We start from the raw sequence: 17899 nt of genomic DNA, 5'->3' as shown, positions 1-17899 counted from the left end.
CCCCCATTAAAAACAAGAGACGTCTCAAACCTGAAACGTTCTGCATGCACACTACATTCACCTATCCGCCCCCGAAAAACATCACGCCTGACACGCGAACCCTTCCCATTATAACCTGACCATGAAAGCGTAGCTGTGAGCAGTCTTGATTTGGACTTGCGTTCTAAGTCTAAGGAACGTGAACGTGCAAAACGTCTACATGTCCACGTGCCCTAGAGATCAGTTTTCATCCTAAGGAGCTACGCCCACACCGGGCTTCGTTTTTTGCGATGCCAAAACATAATCACGCGAAAAAAAGAACGAAGTCGGAGCACCCTGCATTGGAGCACTTGACATGAAATGACCTATTTATCTACCGTAGAAAAAAAGCTGTGTGCTTATTACTTCTGACGTTTCTCATTCAAAACAACACACAACACTCAACTACAATCAAAGCCAAACTAAACCGTTCTATCATCCCTGTTGTGAGCTCTGTAAAGTGACGAGCGATCGGTCCAGCTCCGATTCTCATCACTTCAGGATTAGATCTCGCACCTAACGGGTCTCGTTAAAGTACATTTCTTTGTCTTACCGACTAATTAAATTCACTCACATACGCACTCTATTGATTCCATGCCACACCCAAACACACGAATGAATAAATCACAGGTTAAACATGAGAGATTTAATATCTTTACTTTTGCAAACAGTGTCCAGACTTGGCTCTAGTCTGCGAACACAGGAAGATCAGGACTTGTTGAGCACGGTAGGATTTTGGTGCAGGCATAATATACAAGCGGAGAACCTCACGGCGGTAATGCAGTATCACGGTGGGCATTTTTTGCATAGCTAAGATATACAAGAGCAGAGAATATGGAACAGCTGCTTAAAATAATAGCCTTCTGACTATACACTGTACAAAGTATACACGTATTTACTTCTAAGAAGAATCCTTATTTCATACAGCGGTATTATCGCGTTGTGGAACAGCAAGACATTTATACATTTGAGTAAACCGTTTTGTTTTCGGGTCGTCCTGTGGAGTAAGGCATGACGTTACACAAAAGCTGATGGCATCTATACATTATTCTGACCGGGTAGAAAAGGGGGAGGGTGCGAAGACCGAACTCTGAATACAATAAGTTTTTGCATTTAGAAAATGGCCACTCTCTCTCACACGCGCACACACACACACACACACACACACAAAACACGTATACTCGGTCTATGATACACACACGACGCATACGCTCACTGTCATACTTTTGCTATAACACGGTGTCACGTTAGAAGTCGTGTGCAGACACAGGCATGATCTCGCTCCCATATCAGTGGATATATACTCGGAATAGACACGTCACTGTACACACGGCTTGCACGCTTCCCCGTCCTGTTCCTTCGGTCCAGGCGCTGCACGTTCGAACCTCATCACCTCGTCGAGTGAGAGGTAAGATCGTACAGGGCCGCAAATCACGATCGTTTAGTAAACCTCGCACGGCGTCCGTGTGTTTGAATATCATCCGGGCGAACCTGGGTGCTCCACGTTCTCCTACGGGACGGCCGCTGTTTCGTCCTAGACTGCCGGACGTCGTCCAAAACGTTCCCGCATCCGTCACGCCGTTTCCCCGCGAACGGGACGATTAGAAGCCTTGAACGTGAGACTGACTTTTATAGGCGAATCATTTGCGAGTTATTTTTTTATTGCCGTCCACCCAGTGGATCCAAAACTGCTGTTCGAGGCACTCGTGTAAACTCTCCACCTTGAATTATCAGACAGTTTGAACATTTATCAGCAGCTCCTGCGGTCCAATGACCAACCGTTTGTGTCAAATATAGCTTCCTGTCTTACTCCAGAATCCTGGGTATGACGCACTAATTACTGCAGGACTGGCTCAAGGCATCACAGTGATGCCGCGAATGTGATATATATATATATATATATATAAAAGAGGGCTGCAAGGCTACATTTCAATGTGCTTATATACAGTGTCTATGTATTGTACAGGGATATCATGGATGTAAGTGTACAGGAGTATCTCGGTTTATACGTCATTGTTAGGCGTGAGATTTTATGAGCAAAAGTTGATGTAAAAACACACTGTACATAATTATGGTCGTATACGTGCCATCAGCATGGATATTTACATCCGATATAAGTAAGACTCTGCATGCTGATAAAGTTGTACAAGCTACCATACTCTAATGCTACTGTAGAGAAATGAAGCTGATGCTACAACATGGGAGACACGGGTGTAGGAGTCCTGTTTTGGGATCTGAGGGGCTCTGGCGGAGATGAGCGTTTGGTCCAGGATGAAGCCACCGTGGAGAACATGAACCCTCCCTGATCGAGAGCCATGCTCAGTGCAGGCCAGTGACTAATGTACACTGGAGCGCTTGGTAATTCTCCAAAATCGTCGTCGCGCACGGACAAGCCGTCCTGGAGGGTGAGCAAGGGCTCGGTCATCTCAGAGGAGGTGCGGGAGTTAATCCTGGGCCATGAAAAAGAAAGCAGCGAGGTCGAGGTTACTGTCGCTGAGCCTGGAAGCGCCTAGAGAAGAAGAAGAAGAAGAAAATAGACAGGGTGAGAGATTTTTAAGAGGAGATCCGACTCGGTGAGTTTGAAATCATGAGGCGAGTTTCCACCACAGGAATCATTTCAAGAACCCAGAAACTTTTTTTTTTTTTTGCGGAACTAATTTGAACAAGATGAAGCACTGTAGCTCCTGAGCTATAGTAGCAGAAGTAGAATAATAATAATAATAATAATAATAATAATAATAATAATAAGTTCTTGGGTAGGTCTCTGGAGATCAGGAACTACTGAGGTGGAGCTTGCCAGACTGAAGGCGCTGATTAGTCAAAATACTTGCCCTTCATGCGCTCAGCTAACAAGCAGTTACTTCAACTCGTTTTATAGCAGTGACATGGCATGACCATCAAAGCCAAACATTGGTATCTTGGTATGCTTTAAATCTGACAGAAATAGCAAGTCATTTATTTCACACTTCTAATGGTATAGTGCTCATGGGGAAAAAAAAAGAAAAAGAAAAAAGGCTTGAAGTGTGAAATTTCGCTAACTGGGTTAAAAAGCTACGTTTTACAAAGAACAACTTGCGCCATGTTCACTGTGTGGCTCTGCTTTCGCATGAAATGACCCGTTGCACAGTTTGTTCAACGTCTGTTTAAGACTGCTGCCCCTGCAGCGCGGTGGAAACACAAAACCAGGAACTCCTTCAGGAACTGCGTTAAAAAAAAAAAAGATAACGGAACCTCAATGGAAACACGGCTCCTGGACTGGCAAACACACACGTAGACGAAAGGCAAGTCAAATCAGCATTTCGCAGTAGATACAATAAACGATGCAGATGTCAGTGAGGTCTTAATGATTGAGAAAAGTTGAACATTGTTATCTAATAGCAAGAATGCAGCACTGAAAATGCTAACCGCTACGAAGAGTTCTATGATCTAATGTACATCGTGTTGCTGCTACATTCACGACGCTGCCGTTTCTGGGTGCCGGTACTTTAAATGCTGTTTGAGCGGGCCCGTCCTTACCCCTTCAGCGCTCCTGGTTCTCGCTCTGGTGGCTCGCTGTGCTCTCACGCTGAAGGAGTGAGTGAACGAACAAGGCTGTTTGGGGCTCCATGTCTGCACCAGTCTCTGCAGCTCTTCGGGGCACAGGTCATTGTTGTTGTTGCTGTTGTTGCTTTGTGCTTGGGCTAGCCCCACTGCTCGGTGGTGCGGCGAGGGAGTCGAACCTGGGGGCACCTGGGGGTGATTGGATGCCCCAGGAGGACCTGCAGGCCCTAGAAAATCACAGACGTCTGAGTGGAATTACAGCGACACCACTCGTTACCAGTAGAGCTGAATTACGTTAGCGATTTTGATCAGGACGTGAAATTCAGGCAAAATGATTAAAAAAACGGATAGTTACTGTTTCCACGTTCTTTCCCCAGGCAGAGCCGTTTCAGCGTCGACCCTACAGGAGAATGATCACTGTCAGGGTTCAGGTTTTACCAGTAAGCTTTGGGAAATATCATTAAACATATACACGGGGGGAAAAAAAAATGAATGAAAGGTGAGAAGCAAAGACAGCGGTCATGGATTCAGAACAGCAAGTCAGACAGAGCGTTATAACTATATGAGGTTTTACTTACGCTACACGGGATGTGGACAATGAGTATTATGGTACATCAGGACCAATTAATGGTTCACGGTTTTTCATATGAATTAAGCCAAGAAGAAGAATAAAAAGGCAGTGAGCTAAAAGTAAGGAGGAACGGAATAAACTATGGAGAGGGAAAGGGAAATATAGGTACGAAGGAAAGCAGAACACAGGATTGGTGAGTGATCTGGTTTGGGCGAGAGAGAGATACAAACAGATGGAGAGAGAAACAGGCCCACTCAGGAATCTAGCGCGTGGTTTACTGCTGGATTTGTAGGTGACCCTGTCAGCGGCCGGGAGATAAGGAGACCATCCTGGACACAGGGAGACAGAAGAATTGTGCAGACTGTGAGAGTAGGTACAGTAACTAACCAAAACATCATGAAGTTATTTTAAGGACACTTACCCGGTCCTGGGTGGCTGTACACTCCCGCTCCCTCTCCCTGCAGTCCGGAACAGACATTATCAGATGACAATGAGGCCTTGAGAGAGCAGGGCTGCTGGGTCTGGACCGGTTCTGATACTGAGCTGGGCAAAGTGTCAGTCCCCGAGCGAGACCGGCTGACGCACCCCTCTGAGGCTTTGGCTGGGGAGCCGTTCACGCTCAAAGCAGGCTCAGCTGATGGAGGAACAAGGTCAAGAGCAAAATCAAAACCCGAGCTCGTTAATATCATCACTAGCATCTTGTAAGCCACCATGTACGAGTCTGACGTGGGGGAATAAAAGTTCTTTGGGAAGCCCTGAGATAATACATGGGTAGTGTATCTCGAAGTAGCTTTGTTAGAACTTGTAAAAGGAAGGGAGCATCACCAGGTTTGCTGCTGTCGCTTGTTTTGGTGACGCTTCTTATCTGCTGGACCAGAGGGCTGAGCAGTTTGCTCGCCCTGAGTTTGTGCTTGCTGGCTCTGCGTCTGCGTCCAGCAGGGGGCACTGTTGCTGTGAGGCTGAGGCCAGGAGGCGGTGCTTTACCGAGCCGGAGATACAGCAGCTCGATTTCCCCACGCTGGTGAGCCTGTAGTTCTGAAATCTCCATCAGATGTCTAAAAAATAAGTGTGAATGTGAGTAATAATGCCATAGTGCACAGATATACTACAATTACAATATATATATATATATATCAATCATACATGATACTCACTTCTCCCTCAGTCTGTGCAGTTCATTTTTAATGTCCAAGTCCTCCATCTCGGAGTCATTATCACTGCTCATGTATGAGGCACAGGTCCCACCGTGTCTGCTGGGTGAATCAGAGCTCTGCACACTGCTGCTGCGGCCCGAACGCCTCAGGAAGGCTACCGCCCTCCTCATGAGGTCGCTTCCTCTCCTCTCCGAGCGGGATGGTGTAGGAGGCACCATTTTGGCTGGGCTGCTCTCTGCCCCAGAGTCAGAAGACATGAAGCGAGCATGGACATCTGCTGAGACAGATGTGCGTGCTTGTGGCAGGGAGCCATGCTCACTGAGAGAGGACAGAGGGTCCAGGCAGAAATCAGGTGGCGCTGAGTTCCTGCTGCTGTGTTTCCTGCGTGTGGCATCGTCGTCCTCTGCACTAAAGGGCGTGTTGGGTTCTGCGTAAAGGCTGCTGCGCTCCCCATAACAGGCACCAGGGTGTGCTGGAGACGCCGTGCTGCTCCAACTCCGCTGCTTCATCTGGGTCCCAGAAAGGAAGTCAGGAGCACCAGCTGTCATCTGATTAGAAAGTTTCTCAGATTAACGGCTACAGTAAAGTGCATGAGGGTGCAAGACACGATCTGTAAGACGTTTCCCCCCCAAAAAATGACCGCTTTAAGACAATACCTTATAGCGACTCCTGGAGCTCGAGCAGGAGGTGGAGTGAGGAAGTATCGGTTTCTTTGACACTGGGACTAAAGAAATACGGGGTGTAGTGTTTAGATTCGTTTAGTTTAATCTCCATCGCTCGACTTTCAAAATCTCCCAAATGAGAAATATATCATTCAGTAGGATGGACAGACTTCAGGTTCAGTGTAAGCTATTACAGAATAAGTTTTAAAAAATGATGTCATACCGGCAACGGCGGAGTCACTGAGCGTGCTCAGACTGTCTACTCGCTCTGGGATCTGTGGCTGTGACCGTGAAATGAACAATTAAAATGAGCAGGAATAAGAGAAACGCTTCAAGAAAGCTTTCCTTTAGTTTAAGGAAGGACGTTCAAACAATAAATCGTTAGATAAATAGGTTCATCTGAATTAAAAAAAACGTTCAGTTACGTTAAGTAGAATTAACTATATAAACTCACCAGTTGCTCCCCGGCTCTGATGCGCCCGTCTGCGATGATTTTGGGCGTGCTGTTGCCCGACCCCCCTGTTGCGCTCTCCGGTCCAGGTGGAGACTGAACATACTCCGTTCCTGAGCCTGGAGTCTCCGCTGCACAGCCTGATGGGTACATGGGCACATATTCCTGATACAGTAGATTTCTCAGCTTCTCATCCAGCGTCTTGATGGTGCTGTCTACAAACCCCACCCGGGCCCGACCTTCCCCGTCTGACTCGTTGGGGGCGTGATGGTGCTGCGAGGTGGCAGGGCTCTGGGGCAGCGAAGGGGGCTTGGCACCGACCACGGATGCAAACGGCTGCTGCAGTACAATGCCGTGAGCGTCCTGCATGAGGGGAGGGGACACTGGTGAGGAGCGCTGAGCACCCACGCCTGCGTCCAGCGCTAATGGCATGACTAGCTGGCAGCACGGCACGTCCTCGGCTCTGGACGCAGCGCTGGCCACGTCCACCGCCTGCTGGGCAGCGTGGTTTGGTGTAATCGGGTCACTGACAGACTGCGATGGCAGGGTGGCAGAGAGTGGAACCAAGGATAAGGGGTCTACGGTGGTCAGAGACAGTGGGCTGAATCCATGAGCATCACTGCCACCAGATGGAGGAGCTGTGGCATAACCTGCTGAATCTTAGCAATAATAAAGAGGATGTGCAAATTAAGTAAGGAATAAAACACTACAGTTATGAAGGTAAACAATGAGAGCAAAGTATACATACGGGACAAGGTATTTGGTTTGAGAAAAGAAAAACGTGTTCAGTTGGATTTAAAATGGCAGCGTAGTAAAAGCACATCCCCGAGGTATTTATGCGAGCTTGGCATTACCTGTAGAAGCAGGAGCAGTGCAGTGCTCCAGTGGCTGTGCGGTGCTGCTGTCCGCAGTCTGACTCGGCGCTGTGCCATCGCTCAGTCCACTTGTATGGGGTGTAGCCGTAGCTCCCTCCGACGACACGTCCTGGCTGACACTCGGCTCATCCACAGGGCAAATAATGAACCATCTCTTACCGGTATGCAGCACTGCAGAGTAAAACCAAAACAAGGGCTTGCGATCAAAAATGCGATTGGAACGATTGAGAGATGCATTCCTAACGCCAAGTTGATCAGAAAAAAACGACGTTTTCTGCGTACATCATTTACAAAGCGATGACCCTCATCCTCGGTTTATAATACAATCCAAAATGTCCGCTCTCGTTCTTGCTACGAGTAAAATCACGCCGGCCTTACATGGGGTTTCTGGTCACTTTATTACTGGTGGGGAAATAATTTAGCAGGAAACCCTGTGTCTATAAACTGTAAATATTTACGTCTTCATTTATGCATATTTTGAGAGGAATTATAGTTCTTCATCCATGGCGATACACAACAGTCTACCTTATATACAGTAAATCACATTCTGGTCTCACTATGTGTCCATGTACTGTATATTGATCCACACCGCATTATCAACAACTCCATAAAGAATTCTTTGGTTTTTCCCACTGAGGAGGTTCTATGTAGAACATTACAACGGGTAGGTTCCCCTATATTCCCATTTAGAAGACACACTTTACCATTCTGCTGATAGACAGGCTGCGGCGTGCCGTCCTTCTGTCCTCGCAGACTCTGGAACACCGCAGACAAACAATCAAGCCAAACGATCCTAAATATGGAATTTTTTCCAGCTTCTATATTTCTTTTTGGTTTTAAACCACAGGATTTTGCGTAGAGAATTCAGAATTTTTCACCTACCCCGTTTGTCCTCACCTCATCCCCCGTTCCAACAGGAGAGCTGCCTTGAAGCGGAGTATCCCTCAGGGCGCCCGGTCTCTCCCCCTCTACCTCCTCACTCAGCATGTCCTCAGCCTTGTCCACGATGTCTTTCAGCTGATCGATGAAGATCTCCTTCTCTATGGGCAGAATGAAGCCGTTCTCCACCTAGGAGATTGAGAAATAAATAAACGGTGGGACTTCTTCATCGCAAACGAACATTCCGATTGATATCCATTTGCTGTATGCACAGAATTTAAAGCAACCTCCTGACCATGTATGTGGCTATTTCCTCGGGTGCGTCTCCGTCCAGATCAAATTTGAATGTCACCATTTTGTGGTTATGGGTCTCCAGCTGGCATTCCACCATTTTGTCACCAGTATCACAAACCTAATGACGTGAGGCAGAGAAACACGGAGCGACCAGTTAGAAGAGGGCGTCAAATACGCTACCAAAGACTGGGGAATACAATTCGCTCACATTGAGTATGCTGAGCTTGGGTTTGCTGGTCTTCTCCTGCCGCGAGCGGGTGCGGGCAGACTTGCGATGATGTTTTCGGGGTTTCCCGTCACCTTTCCCTCCACTAATGGTGCCATCATAGCTATCACTCATCTCTTTACCCGAAGCAGCATCTGAATTCAAACTGAGAACACCCACAAGAGAGAAATCAGCCAGAAATCAATTCACAACAAGGACATTCGGATACATAAACAACAGGGAAGTGTAGAGATGCCTACCTGTCACAGGTATAGATGGGGAGTGGCATGTGTACTGGCTCCTACAACACAAACATGACAATTTCCTTTATGTCCCATTGGCTACCTGCATACAGTTTTTTTTTTTCCTTCCTTCTCAAGTCATATAATTGGAATTCATGAGATCTGCCAGCGGAATAAATAAACAAGTGAAAAGGTCCTAAAGGCTGAACATGTCCGACATGAACACCATTTAGCCTCCGTCTCACTGCTGCAATGTGCTGTCAGAGTGCTGACGTTATTAATCTCTGTCAGCGTGGCAGTAATTGATTTTACCTCATGGCTCGGGTCGGACACCGGAGGGACGAATACAGATGCTGGCTCCTGGATCTGCTGAGCACTGCTCGGGTCAGTGCAACTTTCACCTACAGATAATGAATGACAGAGTATTACCTGGTTTATACGAAGCGTACGTTTGCATGCGTTCAAAATAGCAACACTGACCCCAAGCGGCTGCAGTGAATTCTTGCTCAGATTCCTCTCTGTGTGGAAGAGACGTGATCTGAGTTGGGTCTGCATGTGCGTGGTCTACCGGTTCGTCCTACGGAGGGAAAGAGCATTACTATCAGCATTGTTTCTTCTACGCTTCAGTACGATGGTTCACCTAATGGTTCCTGGCCAATCCTGTCAGATGCAGAGCTCAGACATAGGACATTAGCTGCCGATGCAATGAGGGAACGTCCCTTTTTAATGCCTTTTCCTGCACTTGATTGCTGTATATGAATAATCATAGACTGAGATCAATTTACACTGTCCTAGAGAACAATAAAGTAGTATGTACCTGTTCAGGTGGTGCACCAATACACGGCTCTTGCGGAGGAAAGGAGGACGGTGGCTGCAGCAACGTATGAGAAAGGGGCAGAGATGGCTGGGTGGGTTGGAGTTGATGGAGGGAGCCCTCTGGTTGAAGAGCAGACGGGTATACCTGCTGTTGTTGTGCTATGAGGGATGGAGAAAGGGCTATGCCTAGGATTGGTCCTAGAGGAGCAGATACAGGGGTTTGGGGTGTACCAGCTCCAGGTATGGAGGGCATGTTCTGTGTGGCTGAGAGAGGTAGTGGAACATGGACCGGACTGGCAGAGTAGTAGGATGGAGGTACTGGAGGAGCGCTACTGGGGTAGGGACTGCTGTATGGCATGGCGGAAAATGTCACCGCCTCACTTCTGGCAGGCGTGCCCACTGCCGACATAACGGAGTACGGTGAAGAAAACTGAAAAAGAAAAAATAATTTAACAAAACTTTTTTTTTTTTTTTTTTTTAGAAAGATTCACCTAGTGATTAAGAGCATTTTACATACTTGAGTGGAAATCTGAAGCGGCTGCAGTAGGGGTGTAGCATGAACAGTCTGCTGTGGTTGAGAAGGTGGCGCAGTGCTGAGCACAGCAGAAGCCGGTTGATGCAGATGCTGAGGATGTGTCTGTCCATCAGAAGTTGCCTCCAGAACTGGCTGCAGATTTGCTAACGTCTAGAAAAGAAAGACAGAGGTCAGTTCTGCCAAACACACTGATCAGCTTGTGACTCGTCCTGAACAAAGACAAACAGAAGCCATTCGTTTTTTTTTTTTTTTTAAAGGAACCCTTCTTCCCAAAGTGCTAACATGGATAACAATGAAAGAAAGTAGAGTTCTTCTCTGTTTCATTAACGATCAACGTTAGCATTCTGGAATTAAAGTACTCCTTTACGTGCAAGTATCTATCTCCAACAACTTAGTCAAGGACATGTTAGTTGACGTCAATATGAGTCCCATTAGGATAATTATTAGGAGTATTTTGGGAATAGTGCCATAATTTCCATTTAAAGTGATGATCCAAGAGCCAATGACTAAAAGCCTAGCGACAAGAAGATGAGGATGTGTCTACAGATCTGAGCGGGTAGATCTACCTGGGACAGGAAAGCTGCAGGATGGAGATAGAGGTGAAACTACGAGAAATAAAAACACACACACAAAAAAAAGAACAAGCTAAATTAAAATACTAAGCCACTACACCGTGAAAACAAAGGTATAGTCAGTCGTTATGGACGCCACATCACACGCAGACATCAGACACACATTTAGTATGAATGTACAAGGGTTACTGAAAGGCAGAAGCGGATACTTTTCTTAAATTAGCCAGAACGGTGTAATCTCACCTCCTGTCCTTGTGGTGCAGTTGCTGCTGGGGTCGCTGGAGCTGATATAGTCTGAACCAATTTACCAGTGGGCTAAAACAAAAAAAAAAGCACATTAAAAACTTATTATAAGAAAACGATTCTTAAACGTTACTCCAAGACCAATTAGAACCACATGAGTAGTTTGGGTGATCTAAACCAAGAGAGGTAGCAGGGTTTATTTTGACGTAATCAACAGGACTATTAGTTGCAGCTAGAGAGAAGAAAGCGAGACGACAAAAGGGTTAAACTATAGTACTCGGAGAAGCGCGTCGGGCTGGTACTCGAGGGAAGATGCTGGGAAGAATGGTGGCGGGGGTAATTTGCAGCATTGCACCAGGTTGCCATTCGTTGCTTTAATAGTTTCTGCGGTATGCTTGACAATTTTGCTGTGTTTTATTATGTCCTCTTCGAAAGACGTGTGTATAGCTCCTTGATAAATCGACTAAACCCCGGAACGAAAATCCCCCTGAGACATCATGGACTTTAGAGTCGTAAAAGTAATGTTATGAAAGGCAATTTACCCTGTTCCATTCAATTAATAAGAACAGTACTCTGCTGGGGGATCAGTAAACTTTGTAGAGGAGAAATCGCAAAGCCGTAGCGATTCTGGAACATTTAAAAGGAGGGGCGTTGAGCTTAAAGCAAAGGAGCACTAAAGTGTGGAGGTAGTAAAGGTATCAGCACCGTACAGGAGACATGTCTTTTTTGGGATCAAAGGCGGTGTCGCCATTTTCCGACGTACCGTAACATCTTGTCCGACCTTGCTCCCGAGTACACCCGGTGGTGCATCAGGTGCCTGGGGTTGTACAATGGGTGTAGCGCCTAGACTTTGAATGTCGTTAACTGGTAGATTATATACGGTGACATTTCCATGGCTATTGCCTGGCTGCCTTACAGTCCTGTCCATCAATATGGGGGAGCTGGTGCGGCGATTGATGATGTGATGTAGACAGTGATTAAGGTGAGAAAGATCTCTGTCCCTGCTAGTGCAGGACTGGGCAGCTGCAGGGAACAGGGGCAGCCCTAAAGAGATTGGACTGAGAGGCAACCTCAAATCGGTAGACGATAACGAGGACGTGTTGTGTGTAGAGGCGGGAGATGTGGCGGATAGCGAGACGGACATGTCCACGGACATGTTAGACTTTGGACGCGGTGACTTTACTGGGACCTGTCCAGAACAGGAATGGGTCGTATGCGTAGGATGTGGAGCACCGGCGTGCAGTGAAGATTGTACGGTCGGATGAACAGAAGGAGATGAAGTCATGTTGATCGGGGAGGCTGCGGTTTGATGGATGGGTGCGGCTGAGGTAGACTGCGTTGGGTGAACCAAACACAGTGGGGGTAAACCAGAAATAAGTGCTTGGTTTGGGTCGACTGGTGAGTGACAGGAAGAGGGAGAGTGTTCAAGCGATACTCTGTTCCCCCCCGCAGTGAGCAACACAGTAAGACCGGCCTGGCAGTAATGCGGACAACAACACGGAACAAGAGAGTGTCTATGCATAGAGTTATTGGCGTATATCTGGGGGTTAGGATTGACTGAATTAGTATGACGGTCGCATCCATTAGGAAACAGTTCAGGCTCAGTCGATGAAACATTCCCAGATATCGGGGCACTCTTGTGTGATTCTTTAAACGCACGAGTACAGTGTAACTGGTTTACTGCTTCTCTGTGAGACTGTTCCGGTTTTGGGCAGCTGCAGACCGGGTGTGGCAGTGGCTTTGAATGAGTGTGCCAATGGGCTCTCCTCTGCAATATGTCGAGAAAAGACGTACTGCCACGTCTAGTACCGATCGAGCTCCTGAGGTTCGAAAGAGAATCCCGGGGCTCACTGGACACCCTGGCGTGACTCTGAGCGGTCAGTAAAAGATGAGACATGAGAACACATTCATAATGCATCAACAAAAACACAATAAGGAAATAAGGACACAAACGAAGAGTGCGTTGGGACGTGGAGTTTTTGTGTTTGTAGCTTGAGCGTAAATTTACTTACAGGAGGAGACTGCTGGTACAGACTCTGGTTGCGCTGTACTGAGGTCTGCAGGAAGGCTCCTTGATGTACTGAAGTGGTGGATTGCTGATAAGTTCCATGATATAACTGTGCTACGGGTTGTTGCTGGGCCTCCTGTTGGTGCTGTGCCGAAGGTTGCTGATGGGCCACATGATGCTGCTGCACAGCGGGATTATGCTGCATACCTTGCGCCTGGATCCCCTGGAGTAACTGTGCAGCGGGTTGCTGTTGCTGTCCTCCATGGTGGAGATGTATAGCAGGTTGCTGCTGGACCTCTTGATGTAACTGAGCAACGGGCTGTTGCTGGGCCACTTGATGCAGCTGGACAGCGTGATCTTGTGGATCCACAAGTTGTTGCATGATCTCTTGCGTATACTGGACTCGTTGTGCTCCCGAGTGCAGCTGAGCTCCGAACTGGTTTTGGACCTCCTGATGAAGCTGAGTCGTTAGTTGTGATTGGGTCACGTGATGTAACTGAGTAAGGAGCTGTGCTGGTGGACTGAGGACTGTCTGGGAAGTGCTGATGGGCTCTGACAATGACTGGTAAATAATGCCGTGCTGGTTATTCACACCATCCGAGACCGGTGCAGGGCCGGCAACACTGTCTGCTGCAGAGACGAATGGAGAAAAGTCATCTTAGCAACAACAACAACAACAAACTGTACACGTTATACTCATTATAAAACAATAAGAGCAGTTTTAATCACAGTCGAAAAATTGAAGCATGTATCTTCAAGTATCTGTACTCCAGAAGAAAGTCCAGATCAGATATTGCAGGTGTGGAAGAATCAGCTGTGTGTGAATGGTCGAGGGAAGGTTCAGCGATGACTCATTCTGCTGACTCACGGAGGATATCAAACTTCCGCAGGCCAACATTTTGAGAACTGTTTAAGAATACCTTCCTTGTCTTGTAAGCGAGTGTGACGCTAAGCTGCACTTAAGTAGCACCCACACTGGTGCGCATTATTGTTTTAACAATTGTATAAATTCGGAATGAATTATAGTGTGTAATGGGATGTACGCCGGTGTGTTTTCTTGAAGTGAAAACCGCATTATAAAAAACGCTTGTTACAACGTTAACTGTTGTGATTGTCAAGCCGTTATTGTACAGATATCAGGATGAAGATTCCTGCTATCCATAGCAGTTGCTCACATGTGTTTGAACTGGTGGGGCCACTAGAGAGGTTGACTGACTCATTGTCGTGATCCCCAGGCTCTGTATGAGCAATGGGCATGGCACTCTGTGTCAACTTAGGACAGGGATCCTGAGGCACGTTCTGTGCACGGTCCTCAGTGACCTTCTTTTCAGTCTCGCACTTGCCCCTGGAGATGGTCCGCTCCCTACGCCATTTTATGAGAGCCACGCGGTCCCGGATTGACTTGCCGACAATCTTCATGTCGCTCTCTAGGAAAAAGCCAGAGTCAACCTGAAGGGGGAAAAAACAGCATTTTTACAGCTACCTCATAAGAGTTACTTAATAATAATAATAATAATAATAATAATAATAATAATAATGATAATAATAATACGTTGCTTTCTGGACAGAGCACATAACAATCCTTTCATTTGAACAGAAATATGTTTACCATTTCTTGAGCAACTGCCTCTGGCACCTCTTTGTTGAGGTCAAAGGTGAACTCGATTGCACCGCTGTCCTTGTACTTCCCTTTCAGCTTCTTCTGGTCCTCCACCCAAAGCCTGAGGGCGATCGATGTTTTCTTGCCATCGTCTTCCTCAGCGAGTTCCACCCTGACGCCAGTGTCCTCTGCAAAGAAGGCATGATTCAGCAGATCCTTAATGGAGTATCTGGGGAAAGAGAAGAGTCATGCTATTGGATCTTTAACGTTTTCTTCAGAAATCCAATATACCTATACGGTTTTATTTCAGCAGGGAATAAACGGCCGACTGGTACTGATACCAGCGTTAGTTTATTTTCACGCTTGACGATATGCCATACTTCATTCGAATGGTGGAAAAAATAAACGCTCACAATGTCCAAATGCGCGCACACACACACGTACACATTCAAACACAAGAACAGCATAGAGTACACAGTCGGGGAAAATCCTCTATTATTTATATTAGTGCTCAAATCAAATCAAGAACGTTTTTTTCCCCCACAGATTTATCAATAGGCTAGGCTAGGCTATGCTAAACATGTTCATGCATGCTCTCACCTTTCCTCCCAGTGATAGCGGATACACTCCCCAATGATCTCCTTAATCTCGGGGACGGTGACCTTACAGTAACTGGCTGGCTTTACACCCTGTGCAGGGAGCAAACGGCATGTATTACTGTTCGTTCCTTCTACATCTACATTTACAATCTTTAGAGTCATGCATTCGGTCAGTTCACCTGCTCACACAAATATCTGAACCAGAAATGCAGCGACGTCTAAAAATATGGAGCTTTTATCTTTTAAAAAAAAAAAGAAAAAAGAAAAAAATGTGCTTTAACAGATAAAACGTACTCCGAGTGCTGTGTCTGGTGGTGTCAGTTAAAATGCTGCACTGAACAAACATGCGTATTGACGTTTCAAAGCACTGTCGTTCTCGACCGAACAGCCGAGGTGGGAGATGCAGCGTTCAGGCGAACTGCTGGATTCCGAACCAGGTCTTGATTTACAGCTAACGTGACTCACACTGGTGACTTTGCGGTAGATCTGAGCAGCGTTCTGGCACTCGGAGTACGGGTACTCGGACGTGGCCATCTCCAGCATGCACATGCCAAACGCGTAGACATCTACGGCCTCGTCGTAGTGCTCTTCGTACATCTCGGGAGCCATGAACTCGGGAGTGCCTACGGTAAGAGACGTCACAGATAAGCCGTAAAAATAATAAACTCAAGTAGAGGAAGGATACGTGAATACTGACAGCGCCTCGTAAGAAATGTTTCAAAAGATAAACATGTTATCGGTCTGTGTTATTAGGTGCAATTTTATCCGGTAAATAATAAGGTCTAAAAGAGGTCATTACCGATGACGCTCGTGGCAAAGGAGGCCCTCTTGAGTGTAGCCAGGCCCAGGTCCCCGATCTTAACCGAGCCTGTGGGGCCTGTGATGAAGATGTTGTCGCACTTTAGGTCTCGGTGGATGATGGGAGGTGTGCGTGTGTGCAGAAAGTGAAGACCTTTGAGGATCTGCCTGCACCAACTACGCAGCACCTTCGGCTTCATCACCTTGAAGCGCTTCAGGTACCTGCGGCAGACAGCGCTGTTAAACCCAGAGTTCGCCGTGCAGACCCGCGAGTCATGCTCGTGTCACTCTGGAACCACGCCCACTGGGCGCTGTTCTAGCGTTTTAAAGTCCGGTTACCTCCAAAAGTCAAAAAGGGAGAAAACTCCATTTAAAGATTTCATTACACCGAGGCACAGGAGCATCACGGGGATCTGATTACAAGCTGTATTGATGAGTAGGCTTTCGGTAAGTCCGTTTCACTATGACACGTACTGTAGCTCTACAGCACAGTGATCAAAGCCTGACGTTCCCTGAGTGAGGAGCTCACACTTACTGCAGCTAGCAACGTTTCAGACGTCTTCAGGCGTTACAGACTGCTTTTGTTTAACTGGCTCCTTATAAAACATGATCTTTGCAGGTTGACTCCGAAGCGGGGTTAGAAATGATTAAAAATCTCATTTTGGTGAAATATGTACGTACGGTTTCTAAAAATAGAGATGTTGTATGTAGAAAACTCTATTATAGCCTTTAGACTGTAAACTCTATTATAGCCTTTAGCCTTTAAACTCTATTATAGCCTTTAGACTGTAAACTCTATTATAGTCTTTAGACTGTAAACTCTATTATAGCCTTTAGACTGTAAACTCTATTATAGCCTTTAGACTTTAAACTCTATTATAGCCTTTAGACTGTAAACTCTATTATAGCCTTTAGACTGTAAACTCTATTATAGTCTTTAGACTGTAAACTCTATTATAGCCTTTAGACTGTAAACTCTATTATAGCCTTTAGACTTTAAACTCTATTATAGCCTTTAGCCTTTAAACTCTATTATAGCCTTTAGACTTTAAACTCTATTATAGCCTTTAGCCTTTAAACTCTATTATAGCCTTTAGACTGTAAACTCTATTATAGACTTTAGACTGTAAACTCTATTATAGACTTTAGACTGTAAACTCTATTATAGTCTTTAGACTGTAAACTCTATTATAGCCTTTAGACTTTAAACTCTATTATAGCCTTTAGACTGTAAACTCTATTATAGTCTTTAGACTTTAAACTCTATTATAGTCTTTAGACTTTAAACTCTATTATAGTCTTTAGACTGTAAACTCTATTATAGCCTTTAGACTGTAAACTCTATTATAGCCTTTAGACTGTAAACTCTATTATAGTCTTTAGACTTTAAACTCTATTATAGTCTTTAGACTGTAAACTCTATTATAGCCTTTAGACTGTAAACTCTATTATAGTCTTTAGACTGTAAACTCTATTATAGTCTTTAGACTTTAAACTCTATTATAGCCTTTAGACTTTAAACTTAAAATCTTAAACCAAGGTTTTTGGCCCTTTAATCTCATTAGTATTTACAGACATGGCAGTTAAGAGGATAATTTCAGGATATACCCCCCAGAGACGGCTGCACTCGCTGCATAAACGATCGGAAATAAATGATTTAATCAAAAACTAACCAAAATCCTCAGAGGAGTAGCTTTACTGTACCTCTGATTGTTGCCGGTTACTTTGCTGTAACTCTATTCCTGCGTCTTGTTTTCCCTGATTAATAATTAACGCACTGTTCTCCTGAAATGAATATATTCTGCACCCCAACAAATAACACCGAGCACAAGTCGAA

General features: G+C 45.9%; 1 protein-coding gene across 3 annotated transcripts in view; it reads right to left on the bottom strand.

Moving 5' to 3' along the window:
- Nucleotides 1-643: 643 nt before the first annotated feature.
- The window catches only part of wnk2 (WNK lysine deficient protein kinase 2), a 26875-nt gene continuing 9619 nt past the window's right edge, over nucleotides 644-17899 (bottom strand). The window contains exons 3-30 of one of the 3 annotated variants that reach the window (XM_053674137.1): nucleotides 16064-16284; nucleotides 15730-15887; nucleotides 15266-15354; nucleotides 14675-14894; nucleotides 14241-14514; nucleotides 13070-13695; nucleotides 11058-11129; nucleotides 10809-10847; nucleotides 10225-10392; nucleotides 9709-10137; nucleotides 9372-9468; nucleotides 9204-9292; nucleotides 8910-8950; nucleotides 8653-8815; nucleotides 8446-8562; nucleotides 8154-8339; nucleotides 7976-8027; nucleotides 7251-7442; nucleotides 6400-7055; nucleotides 6169-6226; nucleotides 5940-6007; nucleotides 5284-5831; nucleotides 4955-5184; nucleotides 4551-4763; nucleotides 4360-4458; nucleotides 3914-3958; nucleotides 3535-3785; nucleotides 644-2527 (exon numbers count right to left, since the gene is read on the bottom strand). In XM_053674137.1, coding sequence (XP_053530112.1) covers nucleotides 2210-2527; nucleotides 3535-3785; nucleotides 3914-3958; nucleotides 4360-4458; nucleotides 4551-4763; nucleotides 4955-5184; nucleotides 5284-5831; nucleotides 5940-6007; nucleotides 6169-6226; nucleotides 6400-7055; nucleotides 7251-7442; nucleotides 7976-8027; nucleotides 8154-8339; nucleotides 8446-8562; nucleotides 8653-8815; nucleotides 8910-8950; nucleotides 9204-9292; nucleotides 9372-9468; nucleotides 9709-10137; nucleotides 10225-10392; nucleotides 10809-10847; nucleotides 11058-11129; nucleotides 13070-13695; nucleotides 14241-14514; nucleotides 14675-14894; nucleotides 15266-15354; nucleotides 15730-15887; nucleotides 16064-16284 — 5719 coding nt within the window. In that variant the 3' untranslated portion in view covers nucleotides 644-2209. The remainder of the gene's footprint in view (nucleotides 2528-3534; nucleotides 3786-3913; nucleotides 3959-4359; nucleotides 4459-4550; nucleotides 4764-4954; nucleotides 5185-5283; nucleotides 5832-5939; nucleotides 6008-6168; nucleotides 6227-6399; nucleotides 7056-7250; nucleotides 7443-7975; nucleotides 8028-8153; nucleotides 8340-8445; nucleotides 8563-8652; nucleotides 8816-8909; nucleotides 8951-9203; nucleotides 9293-9371; nucleotides 9469-9708; nucleotides 10138-10224; nucleotides 10393-10808; nucleotides 10848-11057; nucleotides 11130-13069; nucleotides 13696-14240; nucleotides 14515-14674; nucleotides 14895-15265; nucleotides 15355-15729; nucleotides 15888-16063; nucleotides 16285-17899) is intronic. The other 2 variants (XM_053674138.1, XM_017496483.3) reach the window with 2 other exon arrangements.

This window comes from Ictalurus punctatus, chromosome 21 (genome assembly GCF_001660625.3).
Source record: "Ictalurus punctatus breed USDA103 chromosome 21, Coco_2.0, whole genome shotgun sequence".
Lineage (NCBI taxonomy): Eukaryota > Metazoa > Chordata > Actinopteri > Siluriformes > Ictaluridae > Ictalurus > Ictalurus punctatus.
This window is presented reverse-complemented; position numbering and strand designations above follow the sequence as displayed.